Source organism: Octopus bimaculoides, chromosome 11 (assembly GCF_046866305.1).
Source record: "Octopus bimaculoides isolate indiv1 chromosome 11, ASM4686630v1, whole genome shotgun sequence".
Taxonomy (NCBI): Eukaryota; Metazoa; Mollusca; class Cephalopoda; order Octopoda; family Octopodidae; genus Octopus; species Octopus bimaculoides.
In genome coordinates this window covers 52,172,980-52,200,208 of record NC_142938.1, presented here as the reverse complement: position 1 = coordinate 52,200,208, position 27,229 = coordinate 52,172,980, and the positions used below count along the sequence as shown (strand labels likewise).

Genomic DNA, 27,229 nt, shown 5'->3' with positions numbered 1-27,229 from the left:
AAATTGTTACTTAGCTGTGGATGAGCCCGGATTGAACATGATCAAAGATGTTACAGTCTTGACTATCTGAGATTTTGTTTTGTTTTTTTTTTCACGTACAATATGTTTAGGACTACATTATCTAAAGTATCCTTAGATGACAGAGAACAATTTGAAAGAAATTTAGCTTTTTATAGCAGGTTGCAACCAAATAGGAGTTTCCTCATGAGTTTCATAATGCTTTGAGTACAGTTCGTCCAAAAATGAAGCAAAAGGATTGAACTGAGAAAGATTTGGTTTCACAGGAATAACAGATTTTGAGTCATTGGGTATAGAATGTTATAACAAATGGGATTGGAAAGTAAAGACATAGGTAGCAGCAGATATATGTAAAGCATTATTATTATTATTATTACATTGGTTTCAACATGTAATGTGAAGTTGTAGACTTCATCCATCTCTCAGTTTAACTTCACCATCTGCATTCATGGTGTCTTAAATAAGTTAACTCTGTTGCAAGAATTAGCATCAGGCTTTTGGTTTCAAGTAAACTTCCTCTCACCATTACAGCCTTCACTCATAGCTGCTGCCCTCACTCATCAGAGTAAGAACTCATGAACCCTTTCATTACTAACCCGGCTCTGGCTCTGTAGTACAAATGTCTAGTTTTCATAAGTTTTGAATTAAAATCTTCCACCAAACTTTAGTCAAAATTTAGGTTCCTAACATTAGCTAAATGATAACTAAGTTATTTTACTAAATTCTTTGTTATATTTAAAATAATTAAAAGAAACACAGAGCATCTCAAAATAAATACAGTAACGAAAGGGTTTTAAAAAAATGGAAAGAGATGCTTTACTGCAGTTTAATATCCATGGTAGACAAATATAAGGAAGAAGAAAAATCAAAGCCAGACCTAAAAATACTGAAAGGTAATATGATACAAAAGACAAATAATACAACAAAGCTATATGGCAGGCAGACCTGTTCACCCAATACTGACACATAAAAGATATGTTAACCCTTTAGCATTCACATTACTGTTAAATGTAATGCTTATTTATTCAGTGTTTTGAATTAATCATGCATTGTCATAGCTTTGAGATTTTGATGATGTGGTTGTTCATTTTGAAAATGACATTGTTGGGTTGATGTGAGAAGCCAGATCTGGCTGGTTTGAACAACAAAACAGCTAGAATACTTGGGCCAGATATGGCCAGTTTAAGCACTAAAAGGTTAAAATGAAATTGATAATAATAGTGATGGAGAAAATAGAAAAAGGTGTGAGCATTTGAAAACTAGAAAAACTAGAAGTGAAGATTGTACAGATTTCTCAAAATAATTCTCTATTCTTTATTTCCTGGCACAATTGATTGGCCAGTACTTTAAAGCAACAACTTAATAGAAAATGTCAGAGTATGTCAATATTTAAAGCATTTCTTAATATTAACCACTTACTACACAGTCAAGTTAAAGTTAGATCATTTGTGTTAAACAAGAAAACTCACAACATCTTACATGAATTCATTTCAAACAGTTTTGGCTGATAGACATTTTGTTACCTTAGTTAAAAAAAAACAAAATAGCTTAACTGAAAATATATTTCCAAAATGTATTAAAAAAATAACAAAAATAAATAATTTAGACTTTAACAGAGATTTAATCAGTAAAATAATTTGGTCATAAAATATACTGGAAATTCAAAATTTGTTTATCCCCACCGTACTTTACAGAAAGAATATACTTTTTCTCGTTCTTGAGGACTAAATTGCAATATGGTAATTATTGCATTTAGCATCTTTTGTTTCCCAGAAGAGTCTGTACAGATGAGAAACTGATATACGACATTTTTTAAATATTCTAAATTAGCTCCTTCTCTTGACTTATCTCTTTCGTGCTTACGAAGCATCTCTTGTAACTGTTCATGCTCTTCTTTAGCTTTCTGCTCTTTAAGCAATAAAGAATGCTGAAGTTCTCGAAGTGCCGTCTCCAGCTGATATTTCCTGCTTCGAAGAGAAGCAATATCAACATCTTTGCGAGCAATTTCTTGAGCAAAATGTATGAGAGGCATATCACCTGAAGGGGAAGAAACATTATGCAATAATTTAGAGAAACTTTGTTGCTCTTCTGGTAAGTTACTGGAACCAGCATTGTCCTTTGCATTCAAAGCATCCATCTGTTTCTGTGGTAATGATGTTGATGATGAATGCTGACTGTACAAATCTGTATTATAAGTTGGAAGATTAGCAAGTGTCTGAAGCCGTGCAATTTCAAGGTCCTTCTCCATTAACATGGATATAGTCCGATTACGTTGCTTTTTTAACTCTTCTTCAAGCTCTGCCAGTTGATGTCGATGTTCACTGACCATCACATTCTGCTCTGAGTGATGTTTCTCTTGAAGGGTTACCATTATACTGTGAAGGTTATCTTCTTTCTCTAATTGTGACTTCATCTGGATCTCATGCTGAATGTGTAAAGTTTTCACTTTCTCTCTCAATTCACTTACTTGCTCCCGTAAATTGTCATCTTGAGAAGTGTTTTCCTGCAATAAAAATAATTTACCAATTATTATCAAGAAGAAAAAAAAAACATGTATATAAAATCTGATTAAAAGGAAATAATTAACTAAGAAAATATTCAACCATAGAAAAAAAAACATCTACAATGGATACACACTAAAGACCAAAGAATAAGAGGCCTCTTACTTTATTTCAATTATTGTGGCATTCCTCAACCACCATATCTACTATCATTTGCCATCCCACTACAGACATATGACAGGCTTCTGTACAGTTTCTTTCAGCAAACTAAACTGCATTCACAAGATATTCTTTGCAAAAAAGACACTAACCCAAAGTACTGAGCAATAAGACAAAGTAATCATGAAGCTAACTTTTAATCCCACAATCATGCCAGTACTTTCTATATGTATATTAGGGGTACACTGTCTCTATAATATGAAAATTCAGATACTGTTTGTCCACTGTATGTGTGTTCCTTATTTTTAGACTAAACTATACATTATTGTGTTAAAATATGCTCTTAGACATAAGACCTTGTGCTTAAAAAAACTGAAAGGTATCTGAACTCTCAGAGCCTCAAAATAAAAGAATTTTCTTCATTTTTCTAACAATGTATTACGACAAAAATTGTCAACATATCTGTCAAAGAAAATTAAAAGAATATGCAGGACCTCACAAACACACACATAACACAAACACATGTCCGGCCATGGGGAAATAGTATCTTGCTTGGAAAAAGGTGAAGGTTAATGACAGGAAGCGAAAATATACCTCAACAAATTCCAGCTGACTCAGGTAAGCATGGGAAATGGGACATTATAACAGTGATGATAATGATGGTAAATATAATTCAAAAACTTGATCATCATTATCATTTTTTAGAGTTAGCTTCTTATTCATAAAATACTTGCAAAACTTTAATTCTAGATTAAAGACAACACTTTGTGCAAATCACGTCTATTAATTGAATATATTTTTAACCAAACTTTAATTATCAGAAGCCTCATTACCTTTAAGCTTCTACTCTTCAGTATAGCTTGTGCCCTAATTTTGTATCGTTCATACTCTTCTTTCAGCTCACCAAGTTCCTTTTCATATTTCTTACAAAGAGAACAGTCAGCAGCGAGATCATTGTAGACAATATCTGTAATAAAAGAAGAGCAGTCATTTATTCAGCAAAAAAAGAATTACTAGAAAACTGCCCATTTTAAAATGTTACAAATCAGTTTTGTTCTAAAAACTTTGAGAATTTCATTTTCAAGATGAATCTTGAATAAATTTCTTTTAGTCAATAATAAAATCTTAATGAATAAAAAAACGAAAAAAAAGAAACCATAACATTTTTTCTCTTTTACAACACAAGTGGAAAGTGTAATGCCAGAATGGTTAAAGCATCGATTTGCCATCATTTGTTCTTAGACAAAGATCCTTTGAGTCAGTAAAATAAATACACACTATACATGTGTTTCAGTTCTATATTTAAGAGATGAGGAATTATGTACATTATTTACATTATTTAAAGTTGACAGATATTTGTCCTAATCTTGTTTTTTGTTAACACGTTTCGGCTGATATACCCTCCAGCCTTCATCAGGTGTCTTGAGGAAATTTTGAACCTGAGTTCTCAGTCCTAAGGTATTTTTTTGATGTTGTTATTATTATTATTATTAAGGTCACTGCATAGAATTGAACTCGGAATCTTGGGGTTAGTAGCCCGCACTCTTAACCACTACGCCATATGCCCATGGGCATATATCAGCCGAAACGTTGTGTTAACAACAAACAAGATGAGGACAAATATCCATCAAATATAAATAATGTAAATAATGTATATACGTGTGTTTATCTTAATTTTTATTGGCATAATAACTCTCCCTAAAAATAACAGGATTAAAAACGTTAGTCTTTAAAATTATCCAGGTTGTTTTAAATCAACTTACCATCAAGTTCAAATGATTTCTCACTTTTCTGATTTAGCGCTGTATTTAACAACAACTTATATTTCTTGATTTTATCAACAAGTACCTGAACATCATTGACATCAGTGTCTTCTTCTAAATCTTTCTTCATATCTGGGATGTGAGCAGCCTGGGCTAGGGCCATATTCTCAGTATCAAGCTGAGCAACCCTTTCTTTAAGGCGCTGAATGGCTTGCTGGTCTTGTAAACGTAATCGTTCATAGTTGCCCACCACCTCAGACAAATCAGAGAGTTTAGCTTCCAAACCAGAAACCCGTTCTTCACTTTGTTCTGCCATATTATTCAAGCTATCTTCGGCATCATTGGCTCGTTGTTCTTCCTGATACACTTGACTATGATACTGAGACTAAAAAAACAAAGAAAATAATAAGTATATATATATCGAGTTTGAAAAATAAAATTAAGTTTTATGACATAAAGCCATGATGATGATGATGATTTGGGAATATTGGTTTCAAGTTTTGGCACAAGGCCAGCAACTTTGGGGGAGAGGTAAGTTGATTAGATCGACCCCCAGGATTCAGTTGATATTTATTATACAATCCTGACAGGATGAAAGGCAAAGTCAACCTCAATGGAATTTGAACCCAGAACGTAAAGATTGATGGAATGCTGGTAAGCATTTTGCCCAGCACACTAACAATTCTGCCAGCTAGCCACCTTAATGATATGGAAATATGATAACCTTTTTACAGTCAGATTGGTCAAGGACCATTTACCTTCAGCCCACAAACAGTCTATACATTTCTATTCTATTTTGGTGACTGCCAAGCTGGAGCTATATAGAGGATCTTTGTTGCAATTTAACACACATAATATTTTCAGTATTAGACTCCAACAAAAAACATGAAAAATACACAAAAACTTTCCAACCCCACACACATACTAAATCTTTGACAACTCCATATTTTTAGGTTATGATGAAAGAAAGTGAAAGTAGCAGCAGTAGCAGATGGAGAATGAAAACTGGAGGAAGGAGAGAAAAGGGATCTTTTTTAAAACGGGGGCCACATTTTTCATTAACGAAACACTTTGAAACTTGGAACACTGGTAGAATGTGTCATATAAAACATCTTTTTCTCTTAGTCTTCTTAAAAAAAAAAAGAAATCCATAAGTTATTCCATGTTAAAGTTATCGTATTTCTGTAATTTCAACCAATCACTGACGTCCATTCAGCCGATATACATTAAGTGCCGACTACATAAACAAACGATTCTGAAACAATTAACCCTAACCCTAACCCTAACCCTACGGTTAGGGTTAGGGTTAGGGTTAAAGCAAATAAAACGAAGGAATGGAGATTAAATACGCTTTACATCGCTTAATCAGCCAAAGGAGTAAATGTAAACAACTGAATACTTGTCAGTGATTGGTTGAAATTATCGAAATAAGACAATTTTTTACATGAAATAAATTCAAATACAAAAATATTTTTCTGTTCTATAACACAAAATAGATAAATATACGAAGTTTGAAAGTCTTTCCGTACCAAAAACACTACGTAAAACATTAATGAAAAATGTGGCCCCCGTTTTAAAATAGATCCGAGAAAAGAGCAAATCTCATAACAACAGCAACCACAAAACAGTGTTGATGATTAGAATGATGACAGTTCAATCCCTCTTTAAGTAGCAATAAATAATTTTTTTTTAAATATTATGAAATGGTCTTTACCATGCTAAGCTAAATCAGTTTATATAAATATTATATATCACCATCATCATCATCGTCGTTTAACGTCCGCTTTCCATGCTAGCATGGGTTGGACGATTTGACTGAGGACTGGTGAAACCAGATGGCTACACCAGGCTCCAATCTGATTTGGCAGAGTTTCTACATCTGGATGCCCTTCCTAATGCCAACCACTCCGAGAGTGTAGTGGGTGCTTTTGCGTGCCACCTGCACAAGGGCCAGTCCAGGGGCACTGGCAACGATCTCGCTCGGATGTCTTACTGGCAAAGGCCACGCTCGAAATGGTGTATTACGTGTCACCTGCACAGGAGCCAGTCCATCGGCACTAGCAACGATCTCGCTCAAATGACTTTTCACATGCCACTGGCACAAGTGCCAGGAAGACGACATTGATAACGATCACACTGGTGCTATTTACATGCCACCGGAACGGAAGCCAGACATGGCTATGTGGTAAGAAGCTTGCTTCCCAACCACATGGTTGCATGGCACCTTGGGTAAGTATCTTCTAATATAGCGTCGGGCCAACCAAAGCCTTGTGAGTGGATTTGGTAGATGGAAACTGAAAGAAGCCCATCACGTATGTGTGTGTGTGTATGTCTTTATGTTTGTCGTCCTCCCCCCATCACCACTTGACAACCGGTGTTGCTGTGTTTATGTCCCATAACTTAGCAGTTCAACAAAAAGGAGTTGATTTGTTCAACTAAAATCCTTCAAGGCAATGCTCTAGCATAGATGCAGTCAAATGACTGAAATAAATAAAAAAATATAAATATGAATGTGTGTGTATTTATGCACACACAATAGGCTTCTGCATAGTTACCGTTTTATTGAATTCCACTCCTACAGCATTGGTCAACTCAAGGCTATTGTAGAAGGCACTTCCCCAATATACCTCATAGCTGGACCAAAAACCCACAACCCCATGGCTGGGAAGCAAATTTCTTTACAAGGCTTGCCCCATCATCTACATTCATCCCAAAACTGTAGATTTAGAATTGATCAATGTAACAGCCATGACAAAGTTTGAATTGATCAGATATGAAGTATGAAGCTAACACTTTTGCAACATAGCCAGACCTTTTCTGAGAGAGCTGCTTCATTTAGTATTTTATATCAAAAAATTGCTTTAACATATATCGAAGCTTTGAGATTGAATTTGGTAGGCGGAAGTTACTGCCGTATGTGTATATATCTGTGTATGTGCTTGTACTTCTCTCCCAAAGAGAGAGAGAGGGAGAGAGGGATATATGTTAAATTCAAATTATGATAAACGTAAACAAACAAACGAAGTTTGCTTTTAGAAGCGTTGAGATGTCTTAGAAAGTTAAAGAAGTGACTTTAAATTCTCAATCGCAGGATAATGCTAATAATATAGCCTGAACAGGATAAACTACCCCTATTTTGCAGAAAAAAGTGTGGGCGGTTAGCTATATATATATATATATATATATATAAATATATGATAAAGAATAAATGGAGTAAAACGCATATAATAAATAAGTTCCTTTAATATCCCAGCTTCTTTGTGAATTTTGCTACCCTGGTAACTATTAACATATTTACCTTATCAAAGTTTTTCAACTAAGATAATATAAATACATACATCAATAAATATATAGAAATATATCTTCTTTTCTACCATGGATCTTTTCTTTTGTCACCCCCATTATATTTCTTTTTCTTGACATCATCACACACGTTTTCTGCTACAAAAATACTTGCTGCCTTGATCAAATTATTTGATTCTGTGATCTTTTTTGTTCTGATGTATTTCAGAATTTCATTCACATTTTTCGTTTCTTGATTCAATTTCCACCGATCAGCCTTTTTAAGGTTGCAAATAATGTCACTATCGTTCTCCTGTAGTCTTGGCTTTGTTTTTTCTAAATTGCCTTTTGCCCATCTGTCATGTCACCATTAGTTTTATTGTCTTCTTCCAAACCATCTATATGTCTCTCATTGAGCAAGCTATCACTGTTCCTTTCCTGTGGTTAATTAGAGATCTCAACTCTGTTTTCTGTTATGAGATTACTTTTATCAGTAAAAACTGTATTTTCATCATTTCCTCTGCTGCTATTCTCCAGCACCCATTTCTTTGATAGTTTCAAGCTCTACTTCTGTGAACCAATGATTTTTTCTTATCGCTCTAGCTTGATCACATAATCTCTCCTCTGTGATTTGAAACAATCCTTTCTCTCCATTGATCATACATACTGTTACGAACGCCCGCACGCTAAGCACCTCCTTAAACACCGAAGGGGAACTAGCGCACGCGCGAACGTTCAACACGCTCAGTGAGCTAGCAAAATTCATCTGTCGGTACAATCCTGACCGATAATAAAGCCCCGGCTGGAGCACGTAACGAAGAACAACACAGGCAAATAGGACTGGGAGGAAGAAACAACACGAAGACCATGCGTTGGGTAACCTTTTCTTTTTACATACATAACATCACAGAATACATTTAAAACATTAGAATAGAGCATTACATAATAACAATTCCAATACATGGCATGACAGTTCAATAACGTTGACAAAGTTTCCAAACAATTATAAGCTTTTCAATCATTTTTACATCGCAAAGTTCGTGTCTCAAGTTTCATTTGACAACAAAGTTCTTCTGCTTCTTTCTTTTGTATTTCTTTTCTTTTCCTTTCTTTTAGAAGCATTTAACAACACAGTTAACAACTCAGAGTTCTTTTTCTCTAAAATAATATAAAAGCATTTACCCCAACAAAGTTTGTTTCCTTCAGGTCTGCTACTTCCACTGACCAAGGCAGTCTGCCACTACAATTCCGTCTCTCTCTGTCCCTCTCTATACATTTCTGCTGACCATAGCTTTATCCGTCAGACTTATAATTCTTCATCTTCATTTCTCTGTCCCTCTCTCTACATTTCTGCTGACCATAGCTTTATCCGTCAGACTTATAATTCTTCTTTCTTCATCTCTGTACAACTGCTTCATCTCCACGGGCAAACTGCTGTCCCCCAACTGCTTCGGACGACTGCTACAACCCAACTGCCTCGGCTAGCTGCTACCGCTCGACTGCCCCGCTGGCTACCAGAACTCCACTGGCCAAATTCTCTGCTAACTGCTTTTGCCGCCAATTCTCGTTCTCCTATTCATCCCAAATACCATAGCTCATTGTGCTACTTTACCCCCTGCCAAGATGGGTCAGTCGGTACATTCTTATCCTGCCGTTTTTGAACTTTCGCTGACCGAAAAGGGGCAGCTACGCTAAAAATAGCTGTGGTTGCCGACGAGACAAAGGAAATACCATTCTCCCCAACTGACCAGAGTACGGGTTCAAAACCCAGCCTGGGAGATAGGGATATAATGCCAACTGTATTTTCGGTCGTCACATCAATACGTTATCGGTATCCCCTAATATGAACACCTTTTTCATCTACAGGGTTGTTCAGGTAGTAACACTCCATGACCACAGCATTGACTTGTTTGTTCCACCTACACTGTGTGTGCTGGTCCATTGCTGGATAACGACAGGCTGGAGCCTGACCAGTATCTCAGAGCCTGCCGGGTGCAACACTGTCACCATGAAGGGCTTCATTTTCGTTAGCACTGTTATTCCCAATATTTTGTCTTTTCATTGTCACTCATTATGAGGTAGCAAATATCAGGTTGCACAATTATCAGTGTTTTTATTGTGACTGGCAATTATTATTATTATTATTATTATTATTATTATTATTATTATTATTATCATCACTATTGAGTGAGAGAGCAGTGCATGCCATCAAAGTGACACTGGGGTAAAATATACAAAGCCCAATATACCCATCATGAATACCCGTCTGATAAGGGTACACCAGGCACATGCATCACAACCATATGTGCACGACATAGTGATCTCATATCAAGATAAACAGCACATGACCTCGCAGGTGGGGCCCAGTTAGAATTTTCTTCAGGTCGAGTAGCCCATCCCGTTCAAAAGGTCCCTGAATAAGGTTTGTTTAAGAATGTTGAGCAAAACACCCATCTTTTCAGAGGTGAATTATTCAGACCCCAAAGAATTCCTCTCAACACATGGCTATGATGCTCCTCCACTACTTCTGCTCGTGATCAGAGATGCACATATCGTCAGCCACCAAGGGACATGCTCAACTGGTTAAGGTCAAACAATTGACAAGCAAATCTGTGGTATTAAGCAGAATATTTGCTGTAGCCCATCTTTTATACCAAGACAAAACAATGTACATGATAACACTTCCAATCAATTAAGATCAGAAGCCAAGAGAGCCACTGCCTGGTACTGCATTATTATAATTATTATTATTATTAAACAAGAATGTTGTTGACATTGACTTTGAAGCTTCAGCCAGCTAAGCCATTGTTGGACTGCAGTCTGATGATGGCTTAGCAGACTGAAACTTCGAAGTTACTGTCAACAACATTCTTATTTAAGAATAATAAATTTGTATTATACAAAAATATAGAGTAGCCCATCAGATTAATGTAAAATTGTTTTTATTATAACTGAACATGAAAACAAACATTAATATATATATATATATATATATATATATATATATAAAACCTATATTCATTTGTACATTATATATGAGTTTGTATGAGCATGGGTGTTTGCAAGAAGGTGTGTGGGTATACGAGTATACACATAAGTGTTTAGTTGAGGTTTAAGCCCATGAATAAGAAACACATTATAAGTGAGCAGTTAATATTTTACATGTAAAGCAACATTAAATAAACAACATTTCTGTTTACAAATGTTTTATATTGTTTATATTAAAAATCTTAGAAAACATTACCTACTGATTTATAATTTGTCTCTAGCTGTGGTGTTAACTGTCAACTAAATATCAAAGCAAGATGTGATATAATGCTATGCTAGAAATTTGTGAGAACTGGTGTACATGTGCACAAATTTCATAAAATTAGTTAATGATGTATATATATATATATATATATATATATATATATATATATGCCTTGTACGGGTGGCACATAAAAGACACCATTTCGAGCGTGGCCGTTTTCGTGCGGGTGACACGTAAAAGCACCCACTACACTCTCTGAGTGGTTGGCGTTAGGAAGGGCATCCAGCTGTAGAAACTCTGCCAAATTAGATTGGAGCCTGGTGTTGCCATCCGATTTCACCAGTCCTCAGTCAAATCGTCCAACCCATGCTAGCATGGAAGGCAGACGTTAAACGATGATGATGATATATATATATATATAGAAATAACATATTGTCTAAGGTAATAACATACCTTCAAGCTGGTTAATTCTTTTTGTAATTCAAGAAGTAATGGAGATGGCTGATTGGCCTTCTCTTCAGCAGCTTTCAGACGATTCTGTAAGACCACTAATTCATTAGATAAGTCGTGTATCCGCTTCTCATATTGCTCTGAAAGTTTATTGGCTTTCTCTTTAGCTTGCAATGCATTTTGGGATAAATCCAGCTATTTAGATAAAAGAAAAAAACAAAAGCATAATAATAATAATAAAAGTGAATTAATTTTTTTTTCCAAAATTCCAAAAAACACTTTACTTGAAGTCATCAGCTATTCCAAGTGATTCCCTATAAGAATGGTCCAATTGCAGTAAACATGATGCTATATGATGTATGAGACTGTCATATTCTCTGTTATAATTACCAATTCTTCTACTATAATCAGGTTTTTAACTTCATTTCATTCTTAAACTATTCATGTTCTTAATGTCATCTATCAACAATCTAAATCTTTAGTTGATTTAATTCTCCCATTAAGTCTAGATATATTTTCTTTTTTTTTTCAGTTGACTATATTAGATTGCCAAAAGTCAGACAAATTTTATTTCTATTGAATGCAGAGATCTTAGAAATGCTATGCTTGCTGGATGCTGTACTAAGCTGGTCTCTTATGTCTTCATAATGGACAGGTTCTGCAAATACAGTGTTGGAACATTTCACATGTAGAAATCTAAATTATTAAACAAACTTTCCAAACATTTTAATTTCCAATTTCTAAAACTTGTGTAAATAATATTCCCTAATTAGAAACTTCTGTAGTTTTTCAAAAAGTTCCTAACTGAAAATCTCCCAGCTGAGTTCCACAATATGACAGATAAAAAGAAAGGAAATGGAGTTATCCTGAACAACGGATAAGTGAATCGGTCATTTTAACATGTTATCATCATCATCGTTTAATGTCCACTTTCCATGCTAGCATGGGTTGGACGATTTGACTGAGGACTGGCAAGCTAGAAGGAAGTGGGACTGAACCCAGAACCATGTGGTTCGTAAGCAAGCTACTTACCACACAGCCATTCCTACGCCTATATATATATATATATATATATATACTGTTCTGATATCATATCCAATCAGTCGTCTCTGCATCCTCCCCTATATCTTATGAAATAGTCAATTATTTATGAAACAAGTGGAGGGAACTTAACTTGAACCCCACCACCATCTGTGACTATTTCATGAGAAGATGTCTTTAACAGACAAACACTATGTGCAATAATCTCTGAGGCTTTTAAAAGTAAAACAAAAGAACATCTACATCAGACGCTTACTTGATATTCAAGATCTTCCCTGGCAGTCCGCTCATCACTGACAAGTTTTTGAAGTTCTCGTAACATAAAGGCATGGTCTGTTTGCTCCAGTTCTCGTTCTCTTTGCTGAGACCGAAGTTTCTGTTTTAGCTGTAATAAGAATTACAACAATAATCACAGTTTTTAATGATTAATGATTCATCAACATTAATAATTCATGCAGCATAAATGATGCCACCTGAATTAATGTTAATTTTTTTTCACTCTCTTTCTACATGTTAGATATATCTGTTTGATAAAGCTTTGATAATTCTTTGAGGAATAAAGCACAGAACTAACGAAGAAACAAAAATGGGCAGAATTTTGTTTCATGAATGCCATATAATTCCTCATAACCTTTCTTTTTTTTTGTATTTTCAGGAAATTTTTGCAAATTTGTATTCTATATATGGAAATTCATACAATTATGCAAAGCAAAAAAAAATTTTCTGGTGCGTGATTTAAGGCCTATTTAGCTGTTATTTTTAGCACATCTCACCCCTCATACCTTCCTCGTTTGTCAGTTTGACGTATTGATGCTTTTCAATATCTTCCTCTTCATAAACACATTTAATGGTCTATTCTGGGATTTAAGCCAAAAATTTAGACTGTCCATATTTTAAACTGACTCAAAAAGAAAAATTTGAAAAATCACCCAAAATATTCTTTAAAAAAATTTCGAAAAATTTTTTAAAATATTTTTTTATATAGCCATGTGAATTCCTGTGTAGAATACAACTTCAAAAAATTTTAAAGCTACGAGAGGTTATATGGGGTGCTTAAAGTAGAATTCCACCCAAAAATGAGGAACCATAGACTAAATTTATCAAAGGCATTTTGTAGTCTATTTGGAAAAGATATTCACTTGTGTTGCAATTTCTTTCGTTTTTTTTTTTTAAATAAATTTTACCGCCTGTGATAGTTTCCAGCAAACCAGGGACACTACTTATTCATTTGCTTAAAGCCAATAAGATTGAAGTTAAGCATTGACTCATAAAAGCTTCTTGAAGATATTTATGTTTTACATACCAAATATCAACTCCAATCTTTAATAACTGATAAAAAAATATTAAAATACATATTAACTTTATATTGATTTCAAATTTTAAAGCAAAGCCAGCAATTTTAGAGGAAATGGTTAACTCGATTACATCAACCCCTGTGCTCAAATGGCATCTATTTTATCAAGTACAAATGGATGAAAGGTAAAGTTAGCTTTAGCAGAATTTGAACTCAGAATGTTAAAGACAAATGAAATGCAACTAAGCATGTTGCCCAGTGCAGAAACAAATCTGCCAGCTCACTGCCCTTGATAACTTTATATGAAAGCATTACAGACTTTGCTTTAAGGCATATAGTATATAAGAACGTCAATAACCACAGATTTTTAACAAAGCAGCTCAGTGAAGGATTACTTTGAAATTCATAATTCTTTCTTGCTTTTAACCCTCCAACGCAGAGTATAGGCCACTTATAATTGAATTCCATGTCGCATAATTTTTCGCTTCTGTACTTATACTCTGCCATGAATGTCCCCCTTTCTCTAGTTCCTTTTGTGTTGATCTACGCCACGAGTTCTTAGGCCTACCCCACTTTCTATATCCATCCAGATTCCACTGTGAAGCACTTTTCGCTGCATTTGGTGTGTCCTTTCTAATTGTGCTACCAATCCACTTCCACTTTTTCTTAAATATTTGCTCTCTAATCGAAACTTGATTCATTTTTTGCCATAGCTCTATATTGCTTATGTGTTCGGGCCATCTGATTTCAAGTATACTACGCAAGCACCTGTTGATGAATGATTGTATTTGCTTATTTGACTTAACTGCTATTCGCCATGTCTCAGCCCCATACAATAACACCGCTTTTACGTTAGTGTTAAAGATTCTTACTTTGTTCTTTATTGAACATAATAAAAAAATAAAAATGAAACAAGCTTAGATTTATACTGGAGATCCCTTAAATAGGAATAAATTAAACTGTTGGCATCCCACCTCATTCTACTATTATGTTCTGCTGACAACACACTCCCTTACTATGCTTCCATCATCATCAACATTTAATGTCTGCTTTCTATGCTGGCATGGGTTGGATGGCTTCACAGGAATTGGCTAGGCTAGTGGCTGCACCAGGTTCTATAGTCTGTTTTGATTTGGTTTCTCTGGCTGGATGCCCTTCCTAACTCCAACCACTCCACAGAGTGTATTGGGTACTTTATATGTGGCTGGATGCCCTTCTTAATGCCAACCACTTTACAGGGTGTAGTATTGAGTGCTCTTTATGTGGGACCATCACCCACACCAGTGCTTTTTACATGACACTGCTTTACATCGACATTTCAAGGACAGCACAAATGAGAGTTTTGTTTCCAAAATTATTTTTCCATCTAGTATGGTAGGGCAGTGTTTTAAACTTTAAACATTTGCATTCAACAGGAATAAAAGTATTTTCCCAACTGGATGTAATTAATGACACTAATCAATCAACCATAACATACTTAAAATTGCTGTTGGCTACAGAGATTAAAGCAAGCAGAGTTATGTATCTGTTTACAACACAATTACATTGTATGATGTGTAATAATGGGGATATTTCAGAGAATCAATAATTAGGGTCTTTTGAACTAAAATTTACATATTATTAACTCTTTCGTATCACAGTTACCCATGAATAATGCATCTCAGCTGTAATATGTTAATAACATGAAGATATAAATAAAATGGCTTTGTTCCTTTAGCAATGACACTTACATCCTTGATAATTTCATCTTGTCCTTGCTGTCTTAGATTAGATACTTTTTCATTTTCTTCTAGCCTTCTCTGGAGATCTTCATTTTCTGTCTAATTGAAAAGAAACGGAAGACTGCTAATTACAAAACTTTATATAAGTATGTAAAGTTGAATGAAAAAAATTCATTACTACACAACATAGTCTGTGAAAATACTTCAGAATGCTTACTATGGTTTCATCAACCACAACACAGTAACTTACTACTAATGGTTATTGACTTATCATTTATTGCAGCATCAGAAAAATATCTCAACTAAAATTGTATTATATTTCACACTTGTCAACCTCACATGTGCATTATTTATAGAAGTAATTTTTCAACTATTTATAATTTCAAACCTAATTAACGAAGTTTGGACTTGCTACATTACTTAATATAGACCAATAAATCGAAGTATTCAGATTATTTTGTAGGAAAGAAGTGGATTTCATCCTTATCACATTCAATTTTTCAAGATGAATAAAAATAAGGTTAATCAAGTGCTGAAGAGTCAAAAATGATCTGCTGTTCCCCTTCTCGAAATTTAGCATCTGATTGTATTATTCTTTTATTTGCGTCAGTCATTTGACTGCGGCCATGCTGGAGCACCACCTTGAAGTTGCTTTAGTCAAACAAATTGACCCCAGGACTATACTTTAAGCCTAGTACTTATTATTCTGTCGGTCTTTTTGCCAAACCACTAAGTTACAGGGACATAAACACACCAACACCAGTTGTCAAGCGGTGATGGGGGAGGGGGGACAAACACAGACACAAAGACAAACATACATAGATATACATACACGTATATATATATGTATATATATATATATATATATATATATATATATATATATATATATATATATATATATATATATATATATATATATATGTATATATATATATATATATACAAAGACAAACATACATAGATATACATACACGTATATATATATGTATATATATATATATATATATATATATATATATATATATATATATATATGTATACAATGGTCTTCTTTCAGTTTCCATCAACCAGATCCCCTCACAAGGTTTTGGTCAGCCCAAGGCTAGAGTAGAAGACACTTGCCCAATGTGCTATGCAGTGGGACTGAACTCAGAACTATGTAATTGGGAAGCAAGCTTCTTACCACACAGCCATGCCTGCACCATATTAGAAACCATTATTACGATTATCATCATCATTATTGTTACTTTTTAAAATCCATTTCTATATGATAGCACTGAAGAGATGTTTTGTAAATTTGGATTTCTGTATATTGTTGAAATAATTACTACAACCCTTTTGTTAGCATATGTCTTTTGAAATACACTGCCTTTCTCTCAGTTAATTTTGAATATAGCAAACAGTTTCAGGCATGTTGCTATCAAAACAGTTAAAAGCTGACTTTTCACAACTTGTCAAAATAGAGGCAAGCAAAGTTTAGCATTTTCATTAATAGCAAGGCACCCATGCCAACGTCGTCTCCTTCACTGGACACGAAACTCAGCTTGCGAAGACTTATTGGGGCAAGCGAAAGCGAAATCGGGATGGCACCTTTGCCCAGCGTCGCCTTTCTGGCACTTGTGCACGTGACATGTGTAAGGATTTTCGAGCGAGATCGTTGCCAGTGCCCCTGGACTGGCTCTTGTGCGGGTGGCACATAAAATACACCATTTTGAGCGTGGCCATTTCCAGTAACGCCTGACTGGCCTTCGTGCTGGTGACACGTAAAAGCACCCACTACACTCTCTGAGTGGTTGGCGTTAGGAAGGACATCCAGCTGTAGAAACTCTGCCAAATCGGATTGGAGCCTGGTGTAGCCATCTGGTTTCACCAGTCCTCAGTCAAATCGTCCAACCCATGCTAGCATGGAAAGCGGACGTTAAACGATGATGATGATGATGATTAGCAATAGCAAAATTAATCCAACATATACACTGCTTGGTATAATATTGGTTTCAAATTTTGGCACAAGGCCAGCAATTTTGGAGCAGAAGCTAGTCGATTATATCAACCCCAGTGCTCAACTGGTACTTATTTTACTGACCCAGAAAAGAGGAAAAGCAAAGTCGAATTCAGTGGAATTTGAACTCAGAATGTAAAGACGGATGAAATACCACTAAGCAATTTGCCCAGCATCCTAACAATTCTACCGGCTCAACACCTTACAATGGTTATACTATGCTAATATCATCAAAGATGAAAATAGTATGCACTCATTCATCATCATCGTTTAACGTCCGCTTTCCATGCAAGCATGGGTTGGACGATTTGACTGAGGACTGGTGAAACTAGATGGCTACACCGTGGTACATCTGCTTCTATTTTTTGTCTCAGACACTATAAGAACTATGAAGAATACAGTAAAAGTTTAGCACTGATACCAAAATCAAGAGAAATTTGAATTTCTTGATCACGAGACTGTTAAAAAATAATTAAAAATATCAGGTACAAATTTACTTTTAGCTGTTTTTTTTCGGCAAGATAACTACTTTCAAGTCGAGATTTTTCATTGGTCAAAACACTTAATGTGGTCGTCAATGTAGCCAACTTTTCTTCAATATCAGTCTGATGGGATTCACTGGACTGAAATAGAAAATTAAATTTGAGTCTAAAATAAATAAAATAGCAATTGAGTCTATATTAGACATGAAATACTCTTAGATTTAATTTTATCAACAGAATGGAATGGCTTCATAGAAAATATCAAAATACTTAAGAATTCTGTATAAAATATGTATCTTAAAAGGATTGTGATAAAAAAAACAAGAGATGAAATACATTGTGTCATAGTATTTATCGAAATATAATCAAAGCCAAGCTGTTACAATGAATTAGTAATCACCTTAAACCTTTTGATACAAACCCACCTGAAATCGCCTCTGGCTCTGTAGTACAAATGTCTTGTTTTCAAAAGTTCTGAATTAAAATCTTCCACCAAACCTTAATCACAATATATGCTCCTAACACTAGCTTAACCCTTTAGTGTTTAAACCGGCCATATCAGGCCAAAATTGTCTTCCTGTTTTATGCTCAAACCAGTCAGCTCTGACCTCTCACACCTACCCTACAAACTCATTCTAAAAATAAACAGGGACACCATCAAAATCTCAGAGTTTCAAGATGTTGTACAATTAATTTAAAACAATGTAATTAAACAGGCTTTACATTTGACAGAGTAGTCTGAATGCTAAAGGGTTGATGATAATTAAGTTAACGAGCTGGCAGAATCGTTAGCACGCCGGGCGAAATGCTTAGCGGTATTTCGTCTGCCGTTACGTTCTGAGTTCAAATTCCGCCGAGGTCGACTTTGCCTTTCATCCTTTCGGGATCGATAAATTAAGTACCAGTTACGCACTGGAGTCGATATAATCGACTTAATCCGTTCGTCTGTTCTTGTTTGTTCCCTCTATGTTTAGCCCCTTGTGGGCAATAACGAAATAGATAATTAAATTATTTTACTAAATTCTTTGTTATATTTAGAATAATTGAAAGAAACACAGAGCATTTCAACAGAAATATGGCAACAAAAGTGTTAAGTCTTCCTAATCACAAACAATATTACTGATTTCAAATTTTGGTGCAAGGCCATCAATTTCAGTGTAGTGGGTAAGTCAACTGCATCAACCTCAATGATCAACTGGTACTTATTTTATCAACCCCAAAAGGATGACATGCAAAGTTCACCATGGTGGAATTTGAACTCGGAACACGAAAACAGATGAAATACCGCTAAGCATTTTGCCCAGTGTGTTAATGATTCTGCCAGCTCACCACCTTATTCATAAACAGTAATATTAACCTACCAATAACATCCCCTCATCCAGAAATAAATTAATTGAATTCCTTTCATTATTCAACAACTATGTCTAATGTCATTTGCTAAGTTTATGTCTGTCTCAGTTGTTGAACCATAATATTATTGGGGACTTGAGGGACTGAAATCTCTTTCAGTGATTCTCAACTGGGGTCCATGCAATAAAATAGTAAATTGGGGACCCACAATAGTATTTCAAGGACCTCTGAAAACATTTGGTTGTAGATGTATATAGTGGTATGTATTGCAAGAAATAGCTCAGTTTCTTTCTCTTAACATTTTACATAGTTCAACCTACACAAGTTAATGTATGAAAAACAAAATAGGAATTTAGAAAGTTAAAGAAGTGATTTTAAATTCTCAATTGCAGAATAATGCTAATGATATAGCCTGAACAGGATAAACTATCCCTATTTTGCAGAGAAAAGTGTAGGTGGCTAGCTGTGGACTCGAACTCACATCCCCGTGATTACATGTCACGATGCTTTGACCAATTAAGCTAAGCTACCCACTACAAATTCCTCTGCAAATTAAGATATATAAATCTCACTTTATAAGACGCTCTCATATGTTAAATTCAAATTACGATAAACGTAAATAATAATCGGTCAAAGCATCGTGACATGTAATCACGGGGATGTGAGTTCGAGTCCACAGCTAGCCACCTACACTTTTCTCTGCAAAATAGGGATAGTTTATCCTGTTCAGGCTATATTATTAGCATTATTCTGCGATTGAGAATTTAAAATCACTTCTTTAACTTTCTAAAAGACATCTCAGCGCTTCTAAAAGCAAACATCGTTTGTTTATTTACGTTTATCGTAATTTTAATTTAAAATAGGAATTGTCAAAAAAAAAGTCTCTATAGAACTAGTTTTTAAACACTGAATGATTATGGAAGATCCACTACAATAAAACAACGATCAAAGGGGTTCACAGACAAAAAATGGTTGAGAACCCCTGCTCTATTTGATCTGCTGTCAATATTCATTATTCTTCATTTTGATCTGTTATGAATTGATAATATATTTTGAGCTGATATATTCCATTCATCCTTAAGAATCAGTTCAAGCTATATATCTAGTTTGTGGTTCATCATTTTCCTTGTATTGATACCAAACTGGAACTGCAGCTGCATAAGATATTGTTCCTGATAAATGTAGGGATCTAGTTACTAAATTAGATGAACTAAGAAGTCTCTTAGAGTAAAATATTGTCCATTCCATTGAAACTATGCATTTTTTCAAATATGCAACAATGGAACTTTTACTTTTGACTTTATGACATTCTTTTAGTAATTCCATTTAATTCAAGAGCACATTTTTTCTAGATATTTCTATCTGATCTCAGCGAACCATTATTACAAAATACACAGGTGTGGCTGTTGGGTAAGAAATGGTGGAGGCATGGCTGTGTGGTAAGAAGCTTGCTTCCCAACCACACAGTCCCAGGTTCAGTACCACGCAATGGTACAAGTGTCTTCTAATATAGCTTTGGGCTCACCAAAGCCTTGTCAGGGGATTTAGTAGACAGAAACTAAAAGAAGCCCAACATGTGTGTGTGTGTGTGTATTTCTGTCTGTGTTTGACTCTCACAGTGAAGCGTTTGTCATACTTGTCTCATTGACTGGAAGTTTATTAAGTGCCAATACCGTTATGACATCTCTTTAATTCAACTGAAGGCCAAAAACTGTTACTTCAAACTTACAGACATCTTAAATAAACCTAGTTGTGTACAAAAAGCTTTAAAAATCAGTAATATTAGAAGAATAAAGATATCCCAATACTCTTCCAGTTGTAAAAGAACTTACTTCAAATTTCCTGATAACATATAATAAAAAAAAAGCTTTAAATAATTACCATTGACTGTAATGGGTGAGGAATTTCTTCTTTTTCTTCATCTGTTTTTTCTTTGTCATTGTTGTTTTCCTTGTTGGCAGCAGAAAATGATTTTTTACCTATACCATTGTTCAAATCAGTTGCAGTTAAACATTGGATGCTAGCTTCCAGAGCCTCTTTCTCTTTTGACAAACCTTTGTAAGCACTGATTAAATCTAGGTAATAAACGATTAGATTTTCATTAATAAAATATTCAATAGCAATATACAAATTTTACACCAAACTAATCAATGAACCAATTTAATTATAAAATAATCATTTGTGTTCTCTGTCTGCCCTGCCTTGTTTACCTATAATCATCGATTCCTGATACATTTACACCCAAGATATAATCATGAAAAGATATTGAAATTATTTCAGACGACCGACCCATCAAAAATGTTACAACGAAACACAACAGGCTCATTCTGATAGAATCAAAGACAAAAAACCAGTCACAGTTACCTCCCTTAAGGCTTATTGTGTTGTACAGAGACAAGCAGAGTCAGAAGGTTTATATCAATGGATTAATTACCGGTTGTTTTTTTCCAGTATCTGAATTTCCTGATACAAGCAACCACTTACCTCTTAATCTGGCTTCATATCTTTGAATTTTGTCTTTCTGACTTTCAATAGTTTTTATTAGTTCACTTCTTGTTGTCTTGTCCATATTTCATTTGAAATGATCCATCTTAATTTGGTGACTGAAATTATACAAGACATAGAAACACATAAACTTAATTAATTAATTAATGATAGATAGATAGATAGATAAAGTAGGTATGTAGATAGATGTAGAGGCGCAATGGCCCAGTGGTTAGGGCAGCGGACTCAAAATGTAAAGCCAGAAGAAATGCCACTAAGCATTTTGTCCCAGCGCACTAACAATTCTGTCAGCTCACCACCCTAATAATAATAATAATAATGATTTACTTAGTAATTTTGGAGGCGCAATGGCCCAGTGGTTAGGACAGTGGACACGCGGTCATAGGATCGCAGTTTCGATTCCCAGACCGGGTGTTGTGAGTGTTTATTGAGCGAAAACACCTAAAGCTTCACAAGGCACCGGCAGGGGATGGTGGCGAACCCTGCTCTTACTTCCTGTTTCTGTTGTGCCTGTAATTCAAAGGGTCAGCCTTGTCACACTGTGTCACGCTGAATATCCCCGAGAACTACGTTAAGGGTACACGTGTCTGTGGAGGGCTCAGCCACTTGTATGTAGACAGACAAACAGATATGCATATTGTTTCATATTCTGGAACAAAACCAGCAACCTTGATGGAGAGGGTTAGTTGATTACATTAACACTAGTGCTCAGCTGATACTTATTTTATCAACCCTACAAGGGTGAATGGCAAAATTAACCTTGGTGGCATTTGAACTCAGAACATTAAAGCTAGAGGGCATACAGCTAAGCATTTTGTCTGGCATGTTAACGAATCTGCCAGCTCACCATATGCATATATATGTGTGTGTGTGTGTGTTAAGAAATTCGTGTAGACAGTGTTTTTTATATTTTATCTGACAGCATTGTCAAGTCTCTATTTAGACCTCTTTGACAGCCTTTGATTTTTCTAAAGCCCTAATCAATCGTCTCTTTCTCATTCATATCTTTATTACTCATGCTCCTATCGCTCATCTCACTTTTTTTATGCTGTTGGTGTGACTAAAGATAGCACTGGATTTCTTTTGTTGACCAAACATGGTTTCCTGTCTAAGAATGGATGCCACACTAACACTCCACTTCTCTCTCTCTCTCTCAATTGTCATAACTCACTCATTTGAAGTACAAGCATATTGGACCTTATCAAATACACTCTAACAATATTCATCTTCTGGTATTAACATCCACCATTTATCTTCCTTTTAACCCCATCCACTATGAAGTAGCATGGCTCAGTGGTTAAAGCATTTGGTTCACAATCATGTGATATTGAGTTCAAATCTTGGACCAGGATGTGTTGTGTTCTTGAGCAAGATACTTTATTTCACATTGCTCCAGTTCACTCAGCTGCAGAAATGAGTTGCTACATCATTGGTGCCAAGCTATATTGGTCTTTGCCTTTCCTTTGGATAACATCAGTGGTACGGAGAGGGGAGGCTGATATGCATGAGCGATTGCTGGTCTTCCACAAACAACCTTGCCTAGACTTGTGCCTCAGAAGGTAACTTTCGAGGTGCAAAAATCATGGTCGTTCATGACTAAAGGGGGTCTTTACACTTTACCCCTATCCTCTTCAGTATTGGTGCCACAGAAAGTGTACCTAGAACATTTTTATTAAGTGTAGCATTGACATGATCCTTCAATCTTGTCAAAGACGTGACAACCTCTTCAATGCTGATACCACATTAAAATGCATCCAGTTATACAATGGCTGTTGTTAGGAAGGGAATCCAACGATGGAAACTAAGTCTATCGTTAAATTCATAAAGAAGGTTCGGTCCTGCAACACATATAAGACAGAAGCAACAACCCATCTAATTTATGCTAACATTGAAGTTGAACATAAAACAACAACAGCAATAATGATGATCATACACAAATTGTTGTAGGCATGTATCCTCCTACCGACCTTAAGAAAACGTCAAGTAAAATAACAGTTAACAAGAAAAACTTTTAAAAGGTAACTAGTTTCAATTTTATGCCAAATCCAGCAAATATATCGTCAAATATATATAGATTTTTCACTTTTGAAATCTAATAAAACAGCATTAATTGTAATTGTCATTTTTCATGTTAGATTTGGCATTAGGAAAGGCATCCACCCATAGAAACCATGCCAAAACAGACAACTGGAATCTGGACAGCTCCCGGCTGGCCAATTCCTGTCAAACTGTCCAACCCATGCCAGCGTGGAAAACGGACATTAAATGATGATGATGATTCGTAAAGCTTCTTCTGGACAAGATGCCAAGGAATGTATTAGACACCAACAGTAGCTGGTACATACTTCTAACAGCTAGTAAATTTGTCACACTCCAACCAAACACGATGAAATGTTTAGAGGATATATAATCCTGAGACTATAATTATACATGAACTTATTTTACTTCTACAACAGTAATTAATAGTAACGAATCTTACCTTATCAAGACATTGTCCCATTGCAAACTGCATCTAGTAAAGATAATTGAGTTGGCCATGTAATATAGCATATGTTAAATAAAGAATGTAATGTAATTTCAACCGATACTGTATATTAAATAAAGAAACATCTTAAAGTTAGTAATGAGGTGGGCATAATAGAATTGTAGACTAAAAGTGATCTGAGAGGAAACAGTGAAGAGCGAACATTGGACTTCTTACATGGGATAATATGAGATTCAGATATGTGGAAATACAATGTGTTGAAGAATAGGCGCAGGAGTGACTGTGTGGTAAGTAGCTTGCTTACCAACCACATGGTTCTGGGTTCAGTCCCACTGCGTGGCACCTTGGGCAAGTGTCTTCTACTATAGCCTCGGGCCAACCAAAGCCTTGTAAGTGGATTTGGTAGACGGAAACTGAAAGAAGCCCGTCGTATATATATATATATATATATATATATATATATATATATATATATATATATATATATATACATATATATATATGTATGTGTGTTTGTCCCCCCAACATCGCTTGACAACCGATGCTGGTGTGTTTACGTCCCCGTAACTTAGCGGTTCGGCAATAAGAGACCGATAGAATAAGTGCTAGGCTTACAAAGAATAAGTCCTGGGGTCGATTTTCTCGACTAAAGGCGGTGCTCCAGCATGGGCGCAGTCAAATGACTGAAACAAGTAAAAGAGTAATTATCTAATCCATACCATCATCACAAACTGGATATTACATTGTTAATGATAATAAAAAAAATAAATAAAATTCAGCGATAATAGTAGTGCTAATTAACTAAATCATAACGAAATTATTAATGTTGTAAAAAGTTGATAGTTGCACAAACTGTATTTGTATGATGACATTTCTGTTACTACAAGGTAACAGAACAGCACCCAGGTAAGTTAAGTGTCAGTGAGCCCGGCTTCATTACAGACGGTATGTTGGTGACACCAACTATCGAAAGGGACGAGAATGCTGCTTCACAAGTATTTCGTCAGTGTTTGGTGTCATCTGAAGTCCTAAGATTATGAAGAAAACAAGTGCCATTCTTTCTACTCTTCTTAAGTAAATATTTCCTTTACCGAGTCACTGGATAAGCACAAGATTATTTCATATCAATAATTTCTGAGTAAAAGAAAAAAATATTTTCTAATTTTTCACAAAAAAAAATCAGCGTAGATCGTATTTAAATATTAATCCATCTGTCACCTAAATATAAAGAAAATCGATAAATAATCCTGTTGACTGGGACATAGAAACAGAAAATCTGCAAAAGTAAATGAATCTATATTCCCTTCCTTTGCCAATCAATTTATGTGCTACGTAGACAAATGTGAAATAAGTATTAAAAAAAAAAACAACTTAAAACTGAAATAAATAACATCCACTATAAACTGAGTTCAGTTCTCATGGGTTCTACATTATTTTAGCTTTCTGGGACATAATATCAATGAACGAACGGAATGTGTGAGTGTTCAAGGACCCAAACAGTTGTGGAGTTTCATACATTTAGACCCAACTCAGAAAAGAAATCCGGCCACTTTTTTTATATTTCTAAAATTATTTTCGCAATTCAGATGTCTATATCACGCCATTGAATCCCTTTGGATTTTCAAAGTTAATAAAATATCAACTAAAGAAAAATATTTCTTTTTCCTTGGTCCCAACAACTAGAAATTAAGCTGAGTGATGTTAATACTTTTCTCGAGACATTGTATCAACTTGCCTTTACCATTTCCTCCACCTTTATTTTTTTTACCTATATTCACCAAATTTCGAGAATGAAGATTCCGATACGAGATCAAGTTTTCAGACACGTTAAAATATAAACGAGCGAGAAAAAAACATATTAAAAATTGAAATTGACATTTGGGTGTGAAAATGAACGAACAATGAACAGTTTGACAAGTAAAAATTAAAATGCGTTATCTGTTTTAATAAGGACAAAGTTGACCAGGAACAACAACGACAGTGTAATTAAATACCTCAACAACGACAGTGTAACTAAATACTTCAACAGTCTGTTGTTCAACCGATTTTAGAAGTTTGAACAATGGCCTGCTCAGGTATTTAATTAGTCATTGTTCCAGGTTAGTTTTGATCAAAGGTATTCTAACTGTGTCCATTAGTCACATTTTTAAAAAGCAGTGAGCACCGAAGACCTCGATATGTCCTTCCCACTTTAAAATAGTATAAGGTGGTATGAAGTAAATTAGCAGCTATTTTATCAGGTCGAGTGATCACACAGAAGCTCTCTCAAAGGCTCAAGGTATTTAGGTTGAAACATAATTCCTTTTACGCCCAAGAATATAAATCCGTCCCAACATTTGACTGGTATTTAATTTCAATGACCCCCAAAAAGGAAGACTGGTCGAGTTACTTTCAGATGGATTCGAACTCGTAATGCAAAGGGTCGTCGTCACTAAACATAACAAGGAGAGGCGTGAGAGATTGGCAGATGGTGTGACATGGCAAAATATCAGATCATGTTTATCGGTATTTAAGACAGATCAGAAGTAGTCAAGGGCTGTTTGGCTTAATGGTTAGCAGAAGAGAATACCAAAAAAATGTTGACAGATTTGGTTTATTAAACAATTAAAAGACGTCAACAATAACATCTGGGATTTAAAACAAAACAAGAACATCTTAAATTAAGGTTTCCAACCACGACCAGGTTTGATCTGACGACGACAACTTTAAATTGACAACACATGAATGAAAGGACAAACTAGGATAATAAAGGATTAATGAGGAAGACTGAAACTGAAATTGAATTAAATTAACTGACTTTAATTAAAGACTTAATAGAGAAACTTACCACGTCGACAGTTCAGAACCTAATCGGGAAAAGCCCAGAATGCTTTGCAATGACAATTTGAGTCACTTCCGGTAACAACATTGACACGTGATTTCT

At 35.1% G+C, this 27,229-nt stretch overlaps 1 protein-coding gene across 3 annotated transcripts; it reads right to left on the bottom strand.

Annotated features, from left to right (window-relative positions):
* Positions 1-1,619: 1,619 nt before the first annotated feature.
* On the bottom strand, positions 1,620-27,179 carry LOC106873921 (GRIP and coiled-coil domain-containing protein 1). Of its 3 annotated transcripts, none has more exons than XM_014921458.3 (11): positions 27,134-27,179; positions 24,301-24,333; positions 21,801-21,919; positions 21,198-21,391; positions 17,982-18,107; positions 15,492-15,581; positions 12,724-12,852; positions 11,430-11,621; positions 4,442-4,826; positions 3,512-3,645; positions 1,620-2,521 (listed from the first exon to the last, which is right to left on the bottom strand). In XM_014921458.3, the coding sequence occupies exons 3-11, from the start codon at positions 21,883-21,885 to the stop codon at positions 1,691-1,693; spliced, it is 2,166 nt and encodes a 721-aa protein (XP_014776944.1). In that variant the 5' UTR covers positions 21,886-21,919; positions 24,301-24,333; positions 27,134-27,179; the 3' UTR covers positions 1,620-1,690. The 3 variants fall into 3 exon arrangements, with proteins under 3 accessions (XP_014776944.1, XP_052827749.1, XP_052827750.1); XM_052971789.1 differs by lacking the exon at positions 27,134-27,179 and adding an exon at positions 25,160-25,184; XM_052971790.2 differs by lacking the exon at positions 12,724-12,852.
* Between the last annotated feature and the right edge of the window lie 50 nt (positions 27,180-27,229).

What these genes read in the sequence shown, in the direction of transcription:
- LOC106873921 (XM_014921458.3), bottom strand. Translation starts at nt 21,885, where the DNA reads ATGGACAAGACAACAAGAAGTGAACTAATAAAAACTATTGAAAGTCAG. An exon ending in ATATGAAGCCAGATTAAGAG is followed by an intron (nt 21,392 to 21,800) that starts GTAAGTGGTTGC and finishes TTTATTACCTAG; the next exon opens with ATTTAATCAGTGCTTACAAA. An exon ending in CCGAAAAAAAACAGCTAAAA is followed by an intron (nt 15,582 to 17,981) that starts GTAAATTTGTAC and finishes CTTTTCAATTAG; the next exon opens with ACAGAAAATGAAGATCTCCA.